The 17,681-nt window shown below is 45.9% G+C and overlaps 1 protein-coding gene and 1 long non-coding RNA gene across 3 annotated transcripts; both read left to right on the forward strand.

Moving 5' to 3' along the window:
- Positions 1-298: 298 nt before the first annotated feature.
- LOC139591296 (uncharacterized) lies at positions 299-2,176 on the forward strand. The gene is made up of 3 exons (XR_011679609.1): positions 299-392; positions 503-1,088; positions 1,179-2,176. It is a non-coding gene; the product is annotated as an uncharacterized lncRNA (long non-coding RNA).
- A 6,378-nt stretch (positions 2,177-8,554) lies between these two features.
- Positions 8,555-17,675, forward strand: OSTM1 (osteoclastogenesis associated transmembrane protein 1). 2 transcript variants are annotated; one of them, XR_011681106.1, is made up of 7 exons: positions 8,555-8,921; positions 11,682-11,796; positions 12,671-12,768; positions 13,743-13,907; positions 14,647-14,812; positions 15,118-16,337; positions 16,371-17,675. XR_011681106.1 is itself a non-coding variant. In XM_071439286.1 (6 exons), exons 1-6 carry the CDS (start codon positions 8,592-8,594, stop codon positions 15,171-15,173), a joined length of 930 nt encoding a protein of 309 aa, XP_071295387.1. In that variant the 5' UTR covers positions 8,555-8,591; the 3' UTR covers positions 15,174-17,675. The 2 variants fall into 2 exon arrangements, 1 of the variants encoding a protein (XP_071295387.1); XM_071439286.1 differs by having other exon boundaries at positions 15,118-17,675.
- The last annotated feature ends 6 nt before the right edge of the window (positions 17,676-17,681 follow it).

The raw sequence follows: 17,681 nt of genomic DNA on the forward strand, positions 1-17,681 counted from the left end.
AATAAACCCCGGCTTGTATGGGACTCTCGCACCCCCGTCCCCCCCTAGCCCCCTGCCCACGGGGCGCAGGACAGCCTGGGGAATCCCGGGATCCTCGGTGCAGCACCGAGCGAGCTTTCCCCAGCGGCTGCCCGCAGCCCTGCCCTGCCCAGGAGAAAAGGGTGGGGGGTTTTGAGGGGAGTGGGAGGCCGCCCCCGGCCCCGGGAATGTCGCCTGTCCGGTCGCTGGTGCCAACAGGTTGCTGCAGCCGCTCAGCCCCGCTGCCCTCGGCGCCCGCCTCACCTGTGGCAGGGGCGGCGTGCCCGGCTCCCGTGGGCGTGGGGTGCGCAGGGACCCGTGTGCCCCCGGGGGTCTGCTGGCTGTCACCGGCTCTTGTCCTTCCCTCTGATGAGGTATGTAAGCCTGCCCTATGGCCACTTCAGGAGCTGTGAGTAAGGGAACACCTGGCTTGGGAAAAAAAAAACAAACCCAAATCTGCTCTCCGTGTTTCTGCGCTCCGAAGGAGAAAAAAATCGCAGCTGCTCTCCGGAGGTCTGCGTGGGAATGAGCTCCGGGGGTTGCCCCAGCACTGTCCTCGCCGAGACAGAGCCGTGAGCAAGTGTGAGGGCGCACCTGAAGTCTGTCGTTCCGTCTGTCCCCCCGTCTGGACACTCATGTATGCTCCCTGCGCCGCCTGCCCCGCGGTGCCCCCAAGTGCGCGGGAGGGCTGCGGGGACAGAGCCCCACGGGCGGGGGCTCCACGCGGGACGCGGGGCCCAGCGGCACAAGGACCCGGGCAGGGAGAGCTCCTGCTGCCGCGGGGCCCGGCTGCGGGACGGAGCTCCCACAGCGCGGGGGCTGGCCCCGGTCCGTGCTGGGCACTCTCTGGTGTGTGTGCGTCCCCGCTGCCACTGCGGGTGAACATGCTGAAAATCCCGTGGGAAATTCCCGGGATAACCCGTTCCTTATTTTCTTAAAAATCATTTGTGGACAAAGGTACGCAGGCTCTGAATAGCTGGAAGAGACGTCGGTTCATGTAAGACGGTCCCAGACACCCACAAACCCGTGCTGCTCTGAAAGGCTTGGCCAAGCTTCTGAAGAATTGACAGGTTCGTGTTGAATAATTAACTCCTCTCTTTCAAACACTTCAATTAATAAAGTGTAGAAAGGTAAGAAAGTCAAATTCTGTTCTTTTATAGATTCTCACAGCTTTACCTCTGCTCTGCCACTGAAACTTCCCTTCTTGAAAATTTACTTGGCGTGCCTTGTCCCTGGAAGGAGCCAGTGTAAATGTCCCCTTGAATATGGACTGGAGATAAATTCTGCCAGCCAGAGATTTCATGGTCATGGTGTGGCCAGGATGGCCAGGCTGCCTGCACTGTCCCTGCAGTGAGGTTTGCACAGTCCCTCCTCGCAGAGAAAGATTGAGTACACAGTATTAGATCGGTTTTAAGACTGGAAACGGGTTGTGGGGTTTTTATCTGTTGTTGTTGTTGGTTAGTTGTTTAGGTGTTTTTCGGGGGGAGGGGGAAGGGGGCAGAATGACCATTTTTAAAAATGAAATTAACAAAATAGTTTTGAAAAGAAGGTATTGCAAATAAAGCATCAATAAATATCCTCCCAACACTTGAAGTTGCATTCACTACATGTGATATTTACAACTGTGACAGTATGTTGGTTTTTTTTTTTTGTTTTGTTTTCTTTAATATAAATTCTGTGTGAATCTTTGGAAGAAGGGAAATGACTTTCAGGTCACACACAGAACCAAACTGGAAGTGAAACATGGTGATGAACACTGCAAGGTGTGAAGGCAACTGTTTAAAAAATTTCACCCAGTCTTCAGCTGCCTGTAGCCTTTTGAAGAAATTGCCTGTTGGTGCCTGCCATCCCATCTGGTACTCAGCATCATGTTTACAGCTTCTTGACCAAAGCACGTGCCCTTTCCCACAGGCGTACAACCCCGGTGAATTTTGTTGAACAGACCTGAAAATTCATAAATGAGAAAATTTGGCCCTTTATGGAAACCACAACGGACCAATGCTGGTGACACACCCCAGGTGGGAACAGTCCTTGGCTCCTCCTAAGTTCCTCACATCTCACAGCAGTGTGGCTGTGGCTGGCCAAGGCCTGATGGGATGCAGACACAGTGGGTTTTCCCTCCACAGGTGTCTCTGCCAACCCTCTGCCAGAAGCCACCTTGTTGTTGCAATAACCTAAAACTGTGCTGAATAATCTTGGGGGTTTTTTTCCCTTTCTCAGAATTAACATAGATGGGGAGTACTTCAGGTAAGGTTGCAACTCTGTAGGATGAAAAATGCTTACATTTGATAGATTACTGAAATAACCTCCCACGTTCATGCTATCTTCTATTAGTGCTCATCTTGCTGTGATCCTTTACAGAGAAGAAAGGGAAACCTTTTCTAGAAAATTATATTAGTGAATAGCTAATTTTCTACTACCATGTGTAATGGGAAGTACTGAGGTACAATTCAAAGAAGAGGTGCAAAGCAAAAAACTCACCAGGACAAATGTATATGGAGACACTTGTAAAAATACTCTTTCTCCCTTAGCTGATTATTTCAGATGTTCATGTCAGCTCCTGCAGCACTGCTTCAATCCTGGCCACATAAGTATGGGAGGGAAGGATTCTTGCTTCTGGAGGGTGTCCTGCACTGGCTTATCCCAGGAGGCCTGAAGCACAAGGAGTGAAACTTGACAGCAGTACAAGCAGATCCAATGTCTGTCAAAGCCCTTTCACTTTCCCTTATGAGCCATGCTTTAGGCCTGTGCTTTGGGAACCTGATGAAATTCAATGGAGATAAACGAGTAGCAGGAAACAATCTGTGCAAAAGGGAAGAACAGTTTTGGTTTGCTTCCTGCTGGAGGAGAGAGTGGGATGACACCACACTGACCCCAGGATAATTAAGAGCAAACCTTGGCTCACTGGGTATCTCTGAGCATGGACAGTCATCCACACTGCAGTGAGCTATAAAAAGAATATAGCTTTCATATTATTTGTGTTGATCAAGAACTTATTCATGGTAATTTTGCTAATATGCTGCTTCTAATCTTTCTGCTGGGTTTTAAACATTGTCTTCAGATGTCTTTTTTCATACTTTATTTTTCTATACATTAGCTATTTCATCGTTAGCATTCTGTTTTACTGACATGAAAAATATCCAGTCTAACAGCTCCTCTTTCATTTCCTAACAAACTGCACAATTAAGACTTAATTAGATGCATATGAGTAAGAAAATGGCAATGCCACACAGGACCTTAAATGTGTTATCATTCAGTTGCTCAAGTGCAGAATCCTGGGAAAAAAAAATCCAAACTGAAAAAATCCCATCAACTTAGTTCTAGCTGTATCTTTACGGGCTGGCATGATTGCCACTGACAATTATTGTTTTTCTAGTCATTACTCTAAAAATACAATGTACCTATTTTTTCCCATTTTTCACAGTAAAAACTCTGTCAGGTGCATGGAAATGACATTTCTCTGTGCAGTGGATTCATAGAGAGGATTATATGCAAACATTTAAGGTCTAAGCAAAGATCATACAGCACTACATATTATTTCTGTATCTATTATGCTGCTATATACAGAAAAAAAAAAAGGCCCTCATACACAGAGGTAGGGTAGTTTTCTCTCTTCAGAAGTGTGCTGGTGCTAAATAAGGAAGAGGGGTAGCTGATGGATGGCCTGTCTTGGTGCTTTCTCTGTATTTGTTTGGAAATGGGAAAACTGCTGCTGGCTTTCTGGCTTACCATCACAGGTCACCTTCAGTGCCTTCCAGTACCCCAGCCCCAGGGACAGGACAGCGTCCAGGGCTCCTCCACCCAGCTAGTTCCAGCTGAAGGTGGCTTGAGCATCCACCAGAGGCTACCACAAGAGACTTTGGGAGCAGGCAGATATGGAAAATGGGTCCTGGGCAGGGTTTTGTGGACAGTGATAGAAAAATAACTGTTGATCCTTTGAGGATGTCAAGTGCTTCTCCCCAAGTGAACAGTTAGCAAAAAGGAGGGAGAACTAGGTAGCATCTAACCCTAAACCTTACTCTGCCATGGAGGGGATTAGTGATTCTCCAAAATGGGAATGTGGTGATTTGGCTTAGGTGGGCTAAGGGCCTGTTTCATGATTTTCCATGAAATTGCCCAAGACAAACACTTTTAGTTGGACAGCCTGGCACCATAGACCTAGCCACAGCTCTTTGGAAAACTGGTGCTAGGAGTGTTCCCTTGTTTCATTTGGCAATTCAGAGAATAAACCAATTTGCAGAACATTCCTAAAAAAGCATTCTGTATGAGGCACTGATACACATTTTCTGTGAGTACAACATTGTAGAAGTTATAGTTGGTGCTAGTTTCTTATCCTTACCCAGACAATGATGTTCCTGAGTGTGTCTTCACTTTTCCAGCATCTGATCTTCCCTGACTTCCAAGTGGCTGATGCAACATTATTGGTCCTAAAAGCTCCAGGTAGGATTTGGCATCTGATTTGCAAAGACATGGACAGATTTTGGGAGTTTCTGAATTAAGGGCTGAAATTATTGTGAATCAACTGTTTTTGTTTTCCTGACTTTTGAGTCCTATTGCTCATTCTTCGTGGTTCAGTGCAGGCATGACTCTATCTTCTTGCCCTGAGTGAGAAGGTTTTCATATTCTTTGCAATCCACACAGAAAAATAATGCTCCAAATGGACAGTGCTAGCAAGCACAGTGGCTCAGGCTGGTCAGAAATAGTGCAGCTAGAAAAGTCTTTGTCAATCTATTTTAAACAAAGCTCACACAATCTTTTGAAAATAGAAATTGGCTCAGACCAACTCTACAGTATTGCCAGAGTGATTTTGACTTGCAACTAACCAAAAAATGCCTTAACATGCTGACAGTTCATTTAACATATTTATTTCCTCACAAGTTCCTTGCCAAGGGTGTGATGATGATGTGTGTGTGCCCTTTATTAATCACATATGTGCTACTGTTTCCTGAACCACTTTCTGATTCTCTGCAGAATCTGGAAAACAGTAACTTAATCAGGTGACCCACAGTTAGGCTTTGACATCAGCCACAACCAGGACATGAAGGAGCTGACAATGGCTCCGTGAATTAGGAGGGACGTGCAGGACTGTGATGGAGAGCAGGAGGAAAAGCTTTCTGTAGACAAGGAATAGATATGATACACTGATCCTGTTTTCATGTTGAGCTTTGTAATCTTTGCAATGAAATCAGTCAAGACTAAAAAATATTTCCATTTCCACAATGCCAGAAACACCTCTCTGTGGACAACTCTCCCACCTCCCTGCTCTTAGCAGCCCCTATTTCTCATGATGGGTATTCTGTCTCCTGTGCAGCAGTTTTGGCCTAGGAGGCAGAGCCCTTTTTCCCCTTTCTTCCTGCCCTCTGAGCTGCTGCCTGCCCTAGTCTCCCTTTCAGGGACCACTGCTCTCCCCAAACACCCAGCCTTCCAATCACTCCTGACTCCTTTCACTCAAGTCATCACTTGATTTTCTGGCACTGCCTTGACATTTATGGTCTGTTCCTCTTTTTCCAGACCTCTGGTGTAAAGGTTTTATCCAAGCCATCATTCTTCAAAGATAACAAGAAAACTTGAAAAAAGAGATTGTTTTGCAGCTCACAGTGGCATAACTCAGGAGAAAGAGCACTGAAGGAAAGAGGGAGACTGACAATCAGAGGGGAAAAACAGGTTCACACCTCCAAACTGTTCATTTTGACTGGCTCACACTGCCATCTCCTCAGATACAGCAAGATGGCATAGGAAATCAATACTCATTTTCTGTGCTCTGTTTCTGCACTTTAAAGGTAAGATTTTTTCCTTCTGTGGAATGATGCTCTTGTCTGTAGTCAGGGTAGGTATTGAAACACTTGGATGCGTTTTCAAGAATAATTGGGTGTACCCACACAAGATTTCTGATATTCTTGAATATTTCTGAGATTTGCTGGCCAAGGCCAAATCCTGCTTGGGAGCACAACCCCTTTGATGAGGTCGAGCAGAAAGGTAATGGTACCAAGTCTACAACAAAATGAACTGAACGAGCTTGACAGCTGAGTTCTCAGTGCAAATGCCTGTTTCTGCTTGGTAACCAAATTTATCTATTATCAGAGAAGGGGGCCACGCCTTCTTCAAGCTCCCCTCTGAACCACAGCTGAAAAAGTTAGTGACTTCTTTATTTTTTGCTTTGTAGTGTCATGTTTATTTTGGATAAGAAGGAGAAGCACTTAGTGACCAGACATCTTCCTTATTGGTCTGCAGCAACTGGTTACACCTCAGAGATCTCATCTGAAACTCTTGAGCCTTTTTTTTTTCTTTATTCTCCCCCCTTTCCTTTTGTTTTTTAAAATTTTTCTTTCTCCCTTTTCCCTTTCTTTTTTTCCCTCTCCACACTCCCCGAGTCTAGTTTTCACACGGAGGAAGAACACATTATCTCACAGGAGAATATTAAAGTCTCTTAAGACGTGGGAAAGCGCATCCCCCTTGACCGGCGAGATGCGGGCGCAGCTCTGCCCCCGCCAGCTGGTCCCTCCCGGTGCCCGCAGACCCGCGCCAGGGACAACCCCGGGGAGGATGCCGAGAGCATCCTGCCCTGGCCTGGGGCGTGTTTGCATCGCTCCCGCGGGCTGCAGCTGCTGTCGGGGCGGTGTGGACAGGCCAGGTCCCTTTGCAGCCCCCGCGGCCCCTCGGTGGGGCGATGCGCGGGAGTGATGCTGCCCTCTCCCGGGGGATGCGGACAGCCCGGCCCTGCCGCCCCGCCCGGCCCCGGGCACCCCCTCTGCGAGACACCCCCTCTGCGGGACACTTGCTCTGCAGGGACACCCGCTTTGCGGGACACCCCCTCTGCGGGGACACCCCCTCTACAGGACACTTGCTCTGCAGGGACACCCCCTCTGCAGGGACACCCGCCCTGCAGGAACAGCCCTGTCCCGGCTCGGGCAAACGGGGCTCTCTGGTCTCCGGCTGGCCCGAGGGTGGTTTAGGGACGGCAGGCAGCCCCGGTCCCCGTGTCAGGGCTGCGGGCACCGGCTTGGTTCAGGGTTTCTCGGTGTTTTGGCCGCACCTCTGCTTGGGAGCCACGGAAGGGTGACAATATTCTGGTGCTGGGGCCACCTGGGCACACGCGTCCTGCTAAGCAGCCTAAGGATTCCACTGCTGGATGAAGTCCCCAAACCAGCAGGCTCTGTGCGGGAAGGGATTGCCTGGCCTTAGAAAAAAACCCGGTGGGACTTGCCTTGAGTCTGGGCAGCAAGGCTCAGGAAAGGTCCGGCACCCAAACCAGGGCCCTTGCCCGGGTCATTTGCATGTACAGACAGCGTGGTCCATGTTTGACCACACTGCCTCATTTATCTGTGTCACACTCACGACGTCGTTTTCGTTTGTTTCATTCATTGCTTTAAAAGCATTCATTGCTTCAGAGCTGAGGCATTGAGGACACTCAGAGAAGGACAACTCTCTGTTGTGTGCTCCTTGCCTGTTGATAGCATCTGTACCACCACCTTTACTTCTGTGTGTTCACAAATCTGTTTTGGATATATCCACGCTGTGACATTTGCTGCACGGCTGGCACAAGGCAGCACCAGGTGACACGGTGCTGGTGAGCTGGGTACACCTGGCTGCTCTGGGAGCCATTTCCAACTGTCCTGAGCTCCCAGCAGCTGCCAAAACTGCCACAGCACTGACACTGCCGGCCAGCCCTGTGTCCCATCACTGCTTCCACTGAATTGGCTGCAAAAATCCGGATGGGGCCATTCCTGCTTGACTCTATTATTCCCAAAGGCACCATGCTATGGAATTGCAGGGCTCCCCTTCATGTCTGTGATGTGTGCCTAACCAAAGCGCTACAAACACCAGCCTCGGGGAGCAGCCCATGGAAGAGGATGAGAAGAGCTTGAGTCAGAAGGAACGGGCACGGGGTCAGGTCCTGCCAGGCAGAGCTATGGGATAGCCCGGCACCTCAACCCCCGGGAGGGGCTGCCCACTGCTCTGCTCACCCCTCCCGCTCCGAGAAGAATTTTCCTTTGGTGGCTGTGGTTTTATTCAGTCTGCCACGGGGAAGTTTGGGGCCAGGTACCAACAGAGGTGTCCAGCTTCAGATAAACTGCGGGAAATACTTCGTTTGCAGAAAGTTGCTGTTTATTTCTCCATCACAATTTCTTTCTCTGTTTGGGGGATTTTTTCCTCTTAAATTGTTGCTGTATTTGAACATATTTTAAAGTCACTTCCCACACGACAGATATTCTTAAAATCCCTTCTCGGGTGAAGAGAGTACGACCTGGATGAAACGCACGGCACAGAAACCACGGAGCAGGATGCGTCCGAGGCAAGTCCATCCCACGGGCACAAGCACAGCTCGCACACTCTTCCGGCCCTGGGAGAGCGTCCCAGGGATGTACCCCGGGATGGACTCCAGGATGGACCCCGGGATGAGTGAGTCCCCAGGATGGACTCCGGGATGAGTCCCCGGGATGAGCTCCGGCCCCGCCCCTTTCCCCGCCCCTTTCCCCGCCCCCCGCGTCTCATCGGCCAATCAGCGGCGGCGCCCCGGGGCGAGGGCCGGCTCTTTCCCGGCGCGGCGCTTCCGGTTCCTCGGCGCGGCCGCCATGGCGCCGCCGCGGTGTCTGTGTCGGGCGCCGCTGCCGGCGCTGGCGCTCGCCCTGCTCGGCCTCGCCGCCGCCGCGGGGCCGCGCCAGACCCCGGCGCTGGAGTTGGCGCAGGAGCTGGCGGAGGAGCTGTGGAGCGCGGGGCTGCCCGGCGACCTGCCCGAGCTGGAGCCCGAGTGCCGCAGCCTGCTGGCCGCCTTCGCGGAGGGCAGCGCGGCGCTGACGGACTGCCTGGGCCGGCGCGCCCGCCCGGTGCGGCTGTGCCAGGGCTGCCACGGCCCCTACCGCCGCCTGCTCGCACAGTACGGCAGCATCGCCCGCGCCGTCGGGGTGCGTCCGTGGGGCCGGGCGGGGGAGGGTGTGTGGCTGCCGGGGCGGGCTGGGGGCCTGGCCCCTCTCCTTGAGGCTTCCAGGCCTGTGAGTTGGGTGCCGGAGCACGTCGGGTGTTGGTGGGATGCTCGGGAAGGCAGGCTGGAAGCCTCGCTGGGGTGCGCAGGGCAGCTTGGTAGAGGCTGGGGGTGTTGGGGAAGCGCTGGTGCCAGGGCCGGCCCCCTCCTGCTGCTGTGCCGTGGCACGGTCCGTGCCGCCCGCTCCCGGCGTGGCTGGGGGCAAGCGGCTCCACCTGCGGAGAAAGCCGTGCGAGTGGAAAAACCTGAGCTGTTCTTGCTGATAGAGCAGTGCTCTGGCTCGCAGGTTGTATGAGCACTAATGGGGAACACTGCTAGAGCTTGGCTGACTGGCACTTCCCGGAAAATTGGTGGTCTGTGAAGCGTGTGAGGCACATCATCTTGTGAGGAGCCGTGTCATGGTGCTCTGCCTCCGAAGCTGATGGGAGAGTGTGTAGAAAGCATGAGCGGGGGTCAGTGCACCTTACTGCTGGGAGAACTTTGACTGAAGCTAGGTCTTCTGTTTACATCCTCCATGGAGTTGATCCAGTTGTAAAAGTTAGTTCCTTGGATAATGTGAGGATGACATTAGTGAGTCAGACCAAAGGGCCTTTGTTCTGTGATGATGGCTAAAAGTGGGTGCCCTGGTAAGAGAACTGACAGAGAGCAAGTTTATAGGAGTATGTACCCTGGATCATACTTTCAGTCTTGGGATTTCTGAATTGCCATTGATGAGAAAAATCTGTTTCTCTTCAAGCCCAGGTGCTAAATAGGTGCCACAGTGGCCTGTGAACCATTCCACTGCACAGTTTCCTGTCATTAGAGAAGTATCAGTGCTGCTTTTGGGTAGTGTTTTGGCTTGTTTTCCTATTTCCCCTCAACACCCCAGTGCTTATATTGCAAGAGTGCATGCATATTCCTTTGGGCAAATATGTAGCCAGTGGTCTCTTGATTTAGTTTGCAAACTTGGGGTCTATTTGTTTCTTTTATGGAAGCTGTTTCACACCAGTGACTAGGTGGTGTGAAAGCGAGAAATTGAATGTGTAATTCTCTTGGGGACTTTTACCATGATCTGTTGGCTAGGATTAAGTAGCCAGATGTATTGTGGTACTTAGAATATGTATGAACTCATTGCAGCTTCTGTACTTGAGTGCTAGCAGCCTGGGAGGACTTGTCCACTATGTGGTCTGGAAGGCACTTCTGTTGGCTTTCCTTCTGTGTGTGGATTTACTAACTAGGTGAATAAAGGAGCTGGCCTCTTGCAACCTCAGTCCCTGATTACAATTAATTAATCAGGTATATGATGTTTCTATCTTAACAGTGGTTAAGAGTGCCGTGTGACAGGAGCAGCCAGTTTGAGTTTTGGGCATCTCTGAAATATAAAATCCTCCTCACCAGGCTAATTAAAGAATCAATTAGGCAAACTTTATTTAAGGAATGATTTAGGTCTATGTGATTTAGTTTTGGTGAAGTGCTTTTTCCTATTCGTGAGCCCAGGTGGCGAGGAAGCTTCACAGCCTTTGTGAAGCAACCAGAGTTTCCTGCATAAACAACATTCTTGCATGTCTGTAATTTAGTAGAAATGAAAGTGGGCAAGTGTGGGAGTTACCAGATGTGGCAATATTTGACTTCTGCAATTGAGCCTTCAGGGAAAGTTCTTATTTAACCTCCCCTCCCCATTTTAACAAAGTGAGGCAGAAACTGGATCTCTTGTAAAGCACTGTAAGGAACAGGTTTCTCATTAAAGAGATTATTTTTTTCTGTGCCCCACATCACTTATCAAAGAGGCTTTTGGCAGCTTTGGCAATTTTGAGAAGTGCTTAAGTCAATTTAGCAGCCAGACACCAGGAGCTAGAGCATGGGAGTCAGCTGACTGGAGGTCACGGTTCTGTATCTGAATTCTGGTCAGAATACTTCCTATTTATTCTGCAACTGCTTTTACAGTCGCTGTGTGTTTTTTATGATCTTGGTCCAGAGAATAAGTTGTGGTAAGAGTTGTGGCCGAGCCTGCTTTGAGGATGGGGGTGCATTGAATGGCTCACTAAGACAGATGAGCTTGGTAACTGTGTCTGGGGAGGTGAGAGCTTGGCCTGGACATGTGCTTGGGTGAGTAAGCGCAGGCACTGCTCCACACAGGGCTCTGTTCCTGGTGTTGCTGAACTGGGGAAGTTTGCTGCTGATAGAGTACATTGGTGCAGCAGTTTTAGAGGCTGTTTCTGTTTGGGTTTGGTTTGTTTGAGACCAGTCCACTGGTTCAGCTCCCTCAACTGTTCCTTTTGTCTAATGAGAAGGACCCTGTCCTCTTCTCTGACTGCTCATGCCTTGAGCTGGCCCCCGGGCTGTGGCCCAGGAATGGATGAATATGAGCCATCTGGCAGAGAAGGTCCTGTCTGTGTGCTTGGTTTTTCTTTTCTTTTTTTTTTTTTTTTTTGCCTTTTTTTTTTTTTTGCCATATTTTTTTGACTGACTTTCATGTAGCCCTAGTAGACCTGCAGAGATTGTGTGCTGTAAGCTGTGTTGCTCACAATATGAATTGGAGAATTAAAAGACTTTTGTTCCATCACTTCTGCTCTGCCTTTTCCAGAAATATCTATGTGATGTGTTGTGATTGTTTTAGATGTGCTTGTGTAAAATACATTTCAGAAATTCCCCTTTGTATTTTTAACACTTCTTCACTTCCTTGTTTGTTTTCTTTTATTTCTAGAATTCCTCTGAGAGCCACAACTGTGCCAAAAGCATCTTGACCTCAGACAGGCTGCAGATAGTTGTGACCCTTTCGGAGTTCTTCAATGAAACCTGGGAGGCAGCCAACTGCGCAAGTATGTGACTCATTCTGTAGCTCTCATGCTACTGTAGTGATGTAGCCCCTAAAATTTGCACAGATCAGAACTGTGTGTGTTTGTTTGAATACAGCCAGTAAATCTTGAACTATAGCCACTCTAAGAGTGCTTTCTCTTGTAAGGGCCAAAAATCTGAGGGCAGTAGTCCATCAGAAAACTACTAATAGTGCTTATTACTTTCAGGAGAATTTTCTAGGATGTTGGCTTGCTTTCACAGTGCTGTTGTGAACTCCTAAATTCCTCAAATAATGTTGGTTTTAAAGGTCTGGCTGATTAGAGCACCTGAAGTAGGGTAGGATGGATGGAAGCAGTAACATAGGGTTGAGCCCATGACTAGAAGGAAAGCCCCAGAGCTTCTATCAAAGCTGGTAAAAAGCTCAGCTCTTTTCTTAAAGAATAATAATTACACTGTGATTTCTACTATTGTGTTCATGGTCTAGCTGTTTTCTGGGTGCTCTCCATTTCATCTCTGCTGCTGGTGCTTCTGCTTCCACAAAATGGCTGTTACTGTTGCTGGGCAAAGCCAGAGTTGTAGGCTGGGAAATAAAAGTAATGTCTTGTTTTATCTTGAAGTCCAAAGATAATTCAGTCCCCCTCTTCAGAAAGCTCTTGATGATAGTCTTCATCTTTCACTTAATCAAGGCCAATTAATTCTGAAATGTGTTCTCGATGAAGCGTTAGGTCAGCAGGTCTGAGATCTCAGTGGCAGGCAGATAAGGAAACTGCAATGTTGACTAGACCTCTCCTTTGTAGTTGAGAGCTCTTTTTGCAGGAGTAGCGTCTGGGGCTTGCTGGCTGTGGAAATGTTAGAAATTAAAATATCCCAATGTTTTTCTTTCTTTCTTTCCAACAGATTGTTTAAAGAATAACAGTGAGGGATTATCAAATTCTACTGAAGAATTCCTGGATTTATTCAATAAATCTCTGACATGTTTTGAACATAACCTTCAGGTATTTATGCTGTGTATTTAAGAGAAGCACTAAATCCTCTAACTGCTACCGAAATTTTATTTATGCTGAATAAACTGCAGATGCAGACTAGGCAAATAAACTGCTGCTGAGTTTGTGAATTGTAGGCAGATAAACCCATGATCGGTAAAATGCAGTTGTTTACAGACTGAGTGCCTGAAATTAATTCTAATTGATACTCACCTTGACTTCATTTTGTCTGTAATTGCAATGCTACTTCACATCAAAATTTCTGAATTCACAATAGTTGATAATTGCATAGTAAAAACCAGCATGTCTGCATGCTCTTGCTTTGTAGAATTGTTGTCTTTTTTATGTAGAAATTCAGTCTTTAAATAGCCTTTTGATAATATGGACTAGCTCAGAAGGACTAGGCACCTTTAATTCTTGTAGCATTTCTTTTGACTGTTAAAATTACTCATAGTTAAAGGTTGGCCATATTGCAAAGACAACTTCCTCGGTGAAATAAATGTGGTAATTGTCTTCAGAGAAAATGCCCTATATAGCTTAAGAAACTGCATATTCCATTTCGGTCAGAAGCTGGACGGATTTCAGGATCGTCCAGAAGTAAAACAGGTTTACTTCAATGGGCATGGGATAATCTTTGGGGAAACTATCTGCTTCTTTATTAATGCTTTCTAAGAAATGTGCCTTTATAGGCCTTGGTCAGGAGCAGTGTGGACTGGTTTATTGAAAACTTCAAGTGATTAAACTAGAGCTTAACCCAGTGGTCAGTGGGTAGCTGGTACAGCCATTAATGGGTTGAAGTATCTTCAGAGATTGTAGTTTTCTTTTCAAGTGTCCTGTATTGCATTCATGGAGTGCTGAAGGCCACAGATGGAAATGATTGCTTGGTATGGCACAGTCTGTCTCTGTCAATGTCAGCAGTAACAAATTGAACCAATTTTTTTTTTAATGCTTTAAACTGTCATTCATTCAGAGTTTTATAACCCCAGGGGCAAGGCATCGATCTGTCACCAAATAACTACACAGAAGTGTGCAAAAACTGCAACGAAACCTACACGAAATTGAATGACCTGTATAACCACCTGCAGAGGCTGAACAGACAAGGTGGTGAATCTGCTCACTCTGCACACTTGTGTATTGACGTGGAAGATGCAGTAAGTGCTTGTTAAAACACTTTATTCATCTGAGCCATTTCTGCTTTTCATACTAGGATTGCTTTTTCCTTTGGGCAGGGGGCAGTGCCTTTGGCAGGCTGGTGTCCTGTGGTGGGAGGTGCTTGCTGGGGCTGTCCTGTGAGGTGCTGTCCTTGGGCAGTGCTACAGGAGTGTGACTGAAGCTCCTGATCTCCTGAACCCATCCCATTTGAGTAGCTGCACTTTCATTTCTTTTTACTGTGAAGGGGATGGATTTTAAAAAATAAATCTCTTAATCTGGCTTTTAATGTGAGGCTTTACTGCTATTGTTCTAGCTGGTGTGTTAATTGATTCCTTATTACAGCAGCTGTTTCTAGGCATCCTTAGCATTGACAACATATGTTTGGAAAAAGCTTTGGTATATTGTGGGGTTAAAGTGGCTGGGCTGAAGGAATGCTCCTCAAAAGTATGGGATTAGCCCTGTCCTCACAGGTTATCAGTGAGCTCTCTGAGAAACAGGCATGCAGCAGTGTCTACATGTATCTGAGTACAGTTATGTTTTTGAAGCTTGTAAAAGTTTTGATGTGAAATCTTGGCTCCATCTAAATAGTTTGTTTCAACATTTCCAGGTATTTGCTTGCTTTTGGGGGAGATCAGTTCAAATGCAATTTTCTGAGGTGGCACTTGAACACTTGCTTTTCCTGAGGCCTGAGTGTTTGCTTGTGCTTGCTTTCATGGTTTGCTTCTGTTTTCCTTTTAGATGAACATCACACGGAAGCTTTGGAGCAGGACTTTCAACTGTTCTCTTCCCTGCAGTGATACAGTCCCAGTGATTGCAGTTTCATCCTTTATCCTCTTCCTCCCTATTGTTTTTTATCTTAGTAGCTTCCTTCACTCGAAGCAGAAGAAACGGATACTCATTTTGCGTAAGTGGTGGTGTTGGCATTTCTCTGTTGGATTGGGAGGTGCCAGGGATTTGCTTGGCTCTTGTGGGAGAGGAGGCCCAGCCAGATCTGCCTGCAGCTGTGCTGACGGCGCTAATAGCAACTATTAGCTGCTGCTGTCCCCTGAAGAAGGGTAGGAAAGAGCTTCAGCCATATCTTTTCATTAAAGTTTCTGGATGTGAACAGAAAGCTGTTTGCAAGTCTGTGTCAGATAAATAGAGGGAGTGGAGAGACTAGTTTTGTGGAATTCTTTGTGTTTAATTTTCATATAATTTTTCCCTTTCTAGCCAAGCGCATCCAGTCAAATGCCAATCTTGTGAACATCCAAGAAAAATACAGCTGAGCTGCAAAACAAAACCTGAGAACTGCTGCTGGTATACAGTGGGTACAATTGTGTTGGAATGAGGCTGGCACAAAAGAGGAGTTAATTATGGTTTAGTGTAATGATACAGAGCAACACAAGTTAAACAAAATGCTGTCTGACTTCTAAGCAAGGATATTAACAAACATGACAAGGCAGGGCTGTGTGACACTGTATGGACTCTGGTTTTGAAAAATCTGTGGGTTTTTTTTCAGTCTCGAGCTGAAGCTGTGTTTTTCTGTTCCTAAGCTTTTGTACTTCACATTGGTAGAATAGCTACACTTCCCTTGCATGGTATTTTCCTATATTTGTTTCACAAAAACCTGAGATTTTGAATCTTTTTGAGGTGATTTTGGTAGACAGACAAAATTTCAAATAATGTTTTATGTTTCTGCTTAAAACATTACTTTTAATTCCACATAATATTCAGACTTGGGATGGAAAGAACCCTTCAAAAAAGTTCCTATCTTTCCTATACCACTGAAAAGTCATGCTGCTGGCATCTGTTAAAAAAGAGGCATGCAATATGCAGAGAAAGTGGCAATATATACTATCTAAAATGGCAACAAAAGCAGCACAACTGCCAGTGCTGGACTTGAATAGTAATTATTGATGGCTACAGTATTCTGTTTTCTCTGAAACTGGTGGCGTATTTAGTCTTTTGCACACTTTAACCACTAAAATTGTTGCTTTTCAAATCTTACATTTTCAGAAGCTAATTTTACATACCTCCTTGGGTAACAAGGTTTCACTCTCTGTTTATTATGCCATTTCCTTTCTTTTTTAATTCTAATGTTTTAGTGGTTTTTTGTTTTGTAGAGGAGAAGTGAGGTAAAGTCAAGTCACTGGAAATGCTGGATTTACTGGTCTAGAGCTTGCTGTGGTTTAGTACAGAGGTGTTTACAGGAACTTTGTCAGGTAAAAGTTGTGTTTTCTAGGTAATCTGTTTTAGCAGTAAATGAACCAGTGGGTTCTCTTACTTAAAAACTGTTCTGAAGAACATGAATATACTGTGTTGGGAATTGGTGACTTTCAAGAAATAGTTTAAAAATATTATTCCTGTGAAATAGATGGATGTAAACAAATTCCAAACTTGAGAACTCTGAAGTTGATGGAGAAATTTGTGCAATAACTGTGGGGATGGGTGTTGTTGCTGTCAGCACCAAATTGTGGGCACAGTTTGATCGCTGCAGCAATAGTGGCATGTCAGTTTGTTTATTGTATTTCTGATTTGGGAGAGTGGTAGTGTTCAAATTATTTATAGCTGTACCTGAGGTTAATGAATGCCAGGCCTTTTGCTCCAATTTTTCCATGTAATTTCTAACCTGGAGATAAAAAAGAATGGTCATGACTGCAAAAAAAAAAAAAAAAATTTCTCTTGCAATCTGTGCCTGATGTCTGTCAAAATGTCCCATGAAGTAGTTGTATTTGATTTGCTTTGGAGCCTATAATGTTGAATTTTTCCTTTGCACTAAGGCTCAAATAAATATATAGCAGTGTAACTAAAACTCTCCAAAACATTTTTTTATTAATTTTTTTATTTTTATTTGTTATTTTTCTTCTGTTAGGACATGCTGTTGGTTTTGAAGTCAAATTTAACAAGTTTATTAAGCAGTATGTTTAATAATAAGTAAAATACTGTGTTAGCAACTGGTCCCACCCATATTGTGTGGGTGTTTTTGTGTTTTATCAGAAAGCAGTATCTGTCTTCCTCGGTGTAACATGTGAATTACTAGATCAGCAGTCACTTTGTTTTAGGTAGTTTACAACAACGATACAAAACTCTGTTTCTCTTGTGCAACAGTACCTTCATTCGGCTGGGAGAGGCATGCTGCCTTTTAAGAAAAAAAATAGTATTTTTTTATATCTATTATTCTTAAACTTCAACTTTCTGGTACTTACTCAGCTGCCTGCTCTAATAGCATTACATTGATTTGGGACATCATATGATTGAGAGCTGTTCAAAGGAATCTTTCATTCGTGCAGATAAAGCCAGTTTGTATGTGCAGCATTTCAGAATGACAGCTTTTATACTGTAAGCGGTGGCTTTTTGAGCACATTCATGTTAAGTAGGTCTGAAAGTCATTACTTTTGGATATGGTGGTTAAGCACTTTAAAAAAAATCAGCTTTTCTTATTTTCCTGGCTCCTAAGCCAAACGGAAATACTCATGTGACTTTTGTTGTTTTTGATTTTAAAGCAGCAGCAAAGTTTACACTTGAGATTTTTAATGTTAAATCTATTATCTTCTTTCTTTTTTCTACCCCCCTGACTTTCTACTGTAAACTTTCTTTACACAGTGTTATATTTTTGGTAGGATATTTCATATATAAATTGATTGAATTCTCTTTATACTCTATTTGCTAGAGAAATGTGGAAGCAAAGAGACTTTTGAAAGAGAAATAGAATTCTTTTTGCTGCTACTCTTTCATCTTTATTTTTTTCCTTTTTGGTATTATGTGTATTAAAAAGCATAAACTTTGAAGTACTG

The sequence above is a fragment of the Agelaius tricolor genome, unplaced genomic scaffold (genome assembly GCF_023055355.1).
Source record: "Agelaius tricolor isolate 1412-34295 unplaced genomic scaffold, bAgeTri1.0.p SCAF_1, whole genome shotgun sequence".
NCBI classification, from domain to species: Eukaryota; Metazoa; Chordata; class Aves; order Passeriformes; family Icteridae; genus Agelaius; species Agelaius tricolor.

What these genes read in the sequence shown, in the direction of transcription:
- OSTM1 (XM_071439286.1), top strand. Translation starts at nt 8,592, where the DNA reads ATGGCGCCGCCGCGGTGTCTGTGTCGGGCGCCGCTGCCGGCGCTGGCG. An exon ending in GTTTTGAACATAACCTTCAG is followed by an intron (nt 12,769 to 13,742) that starts GTATTTATGCTG and finishes TTATAACCCCAG; the next exon opens with GGGCAAGGCATCGATCTGTC. An exon ending in GTATTGACGTGGAAGATGCA is followed by an intron (nt 13,908 to 14,646) that starts GTAAGTGCTTGT and finishes TTTTCCTTTTAG; the next exon opens with ATGAACATCACACGGAAGCT.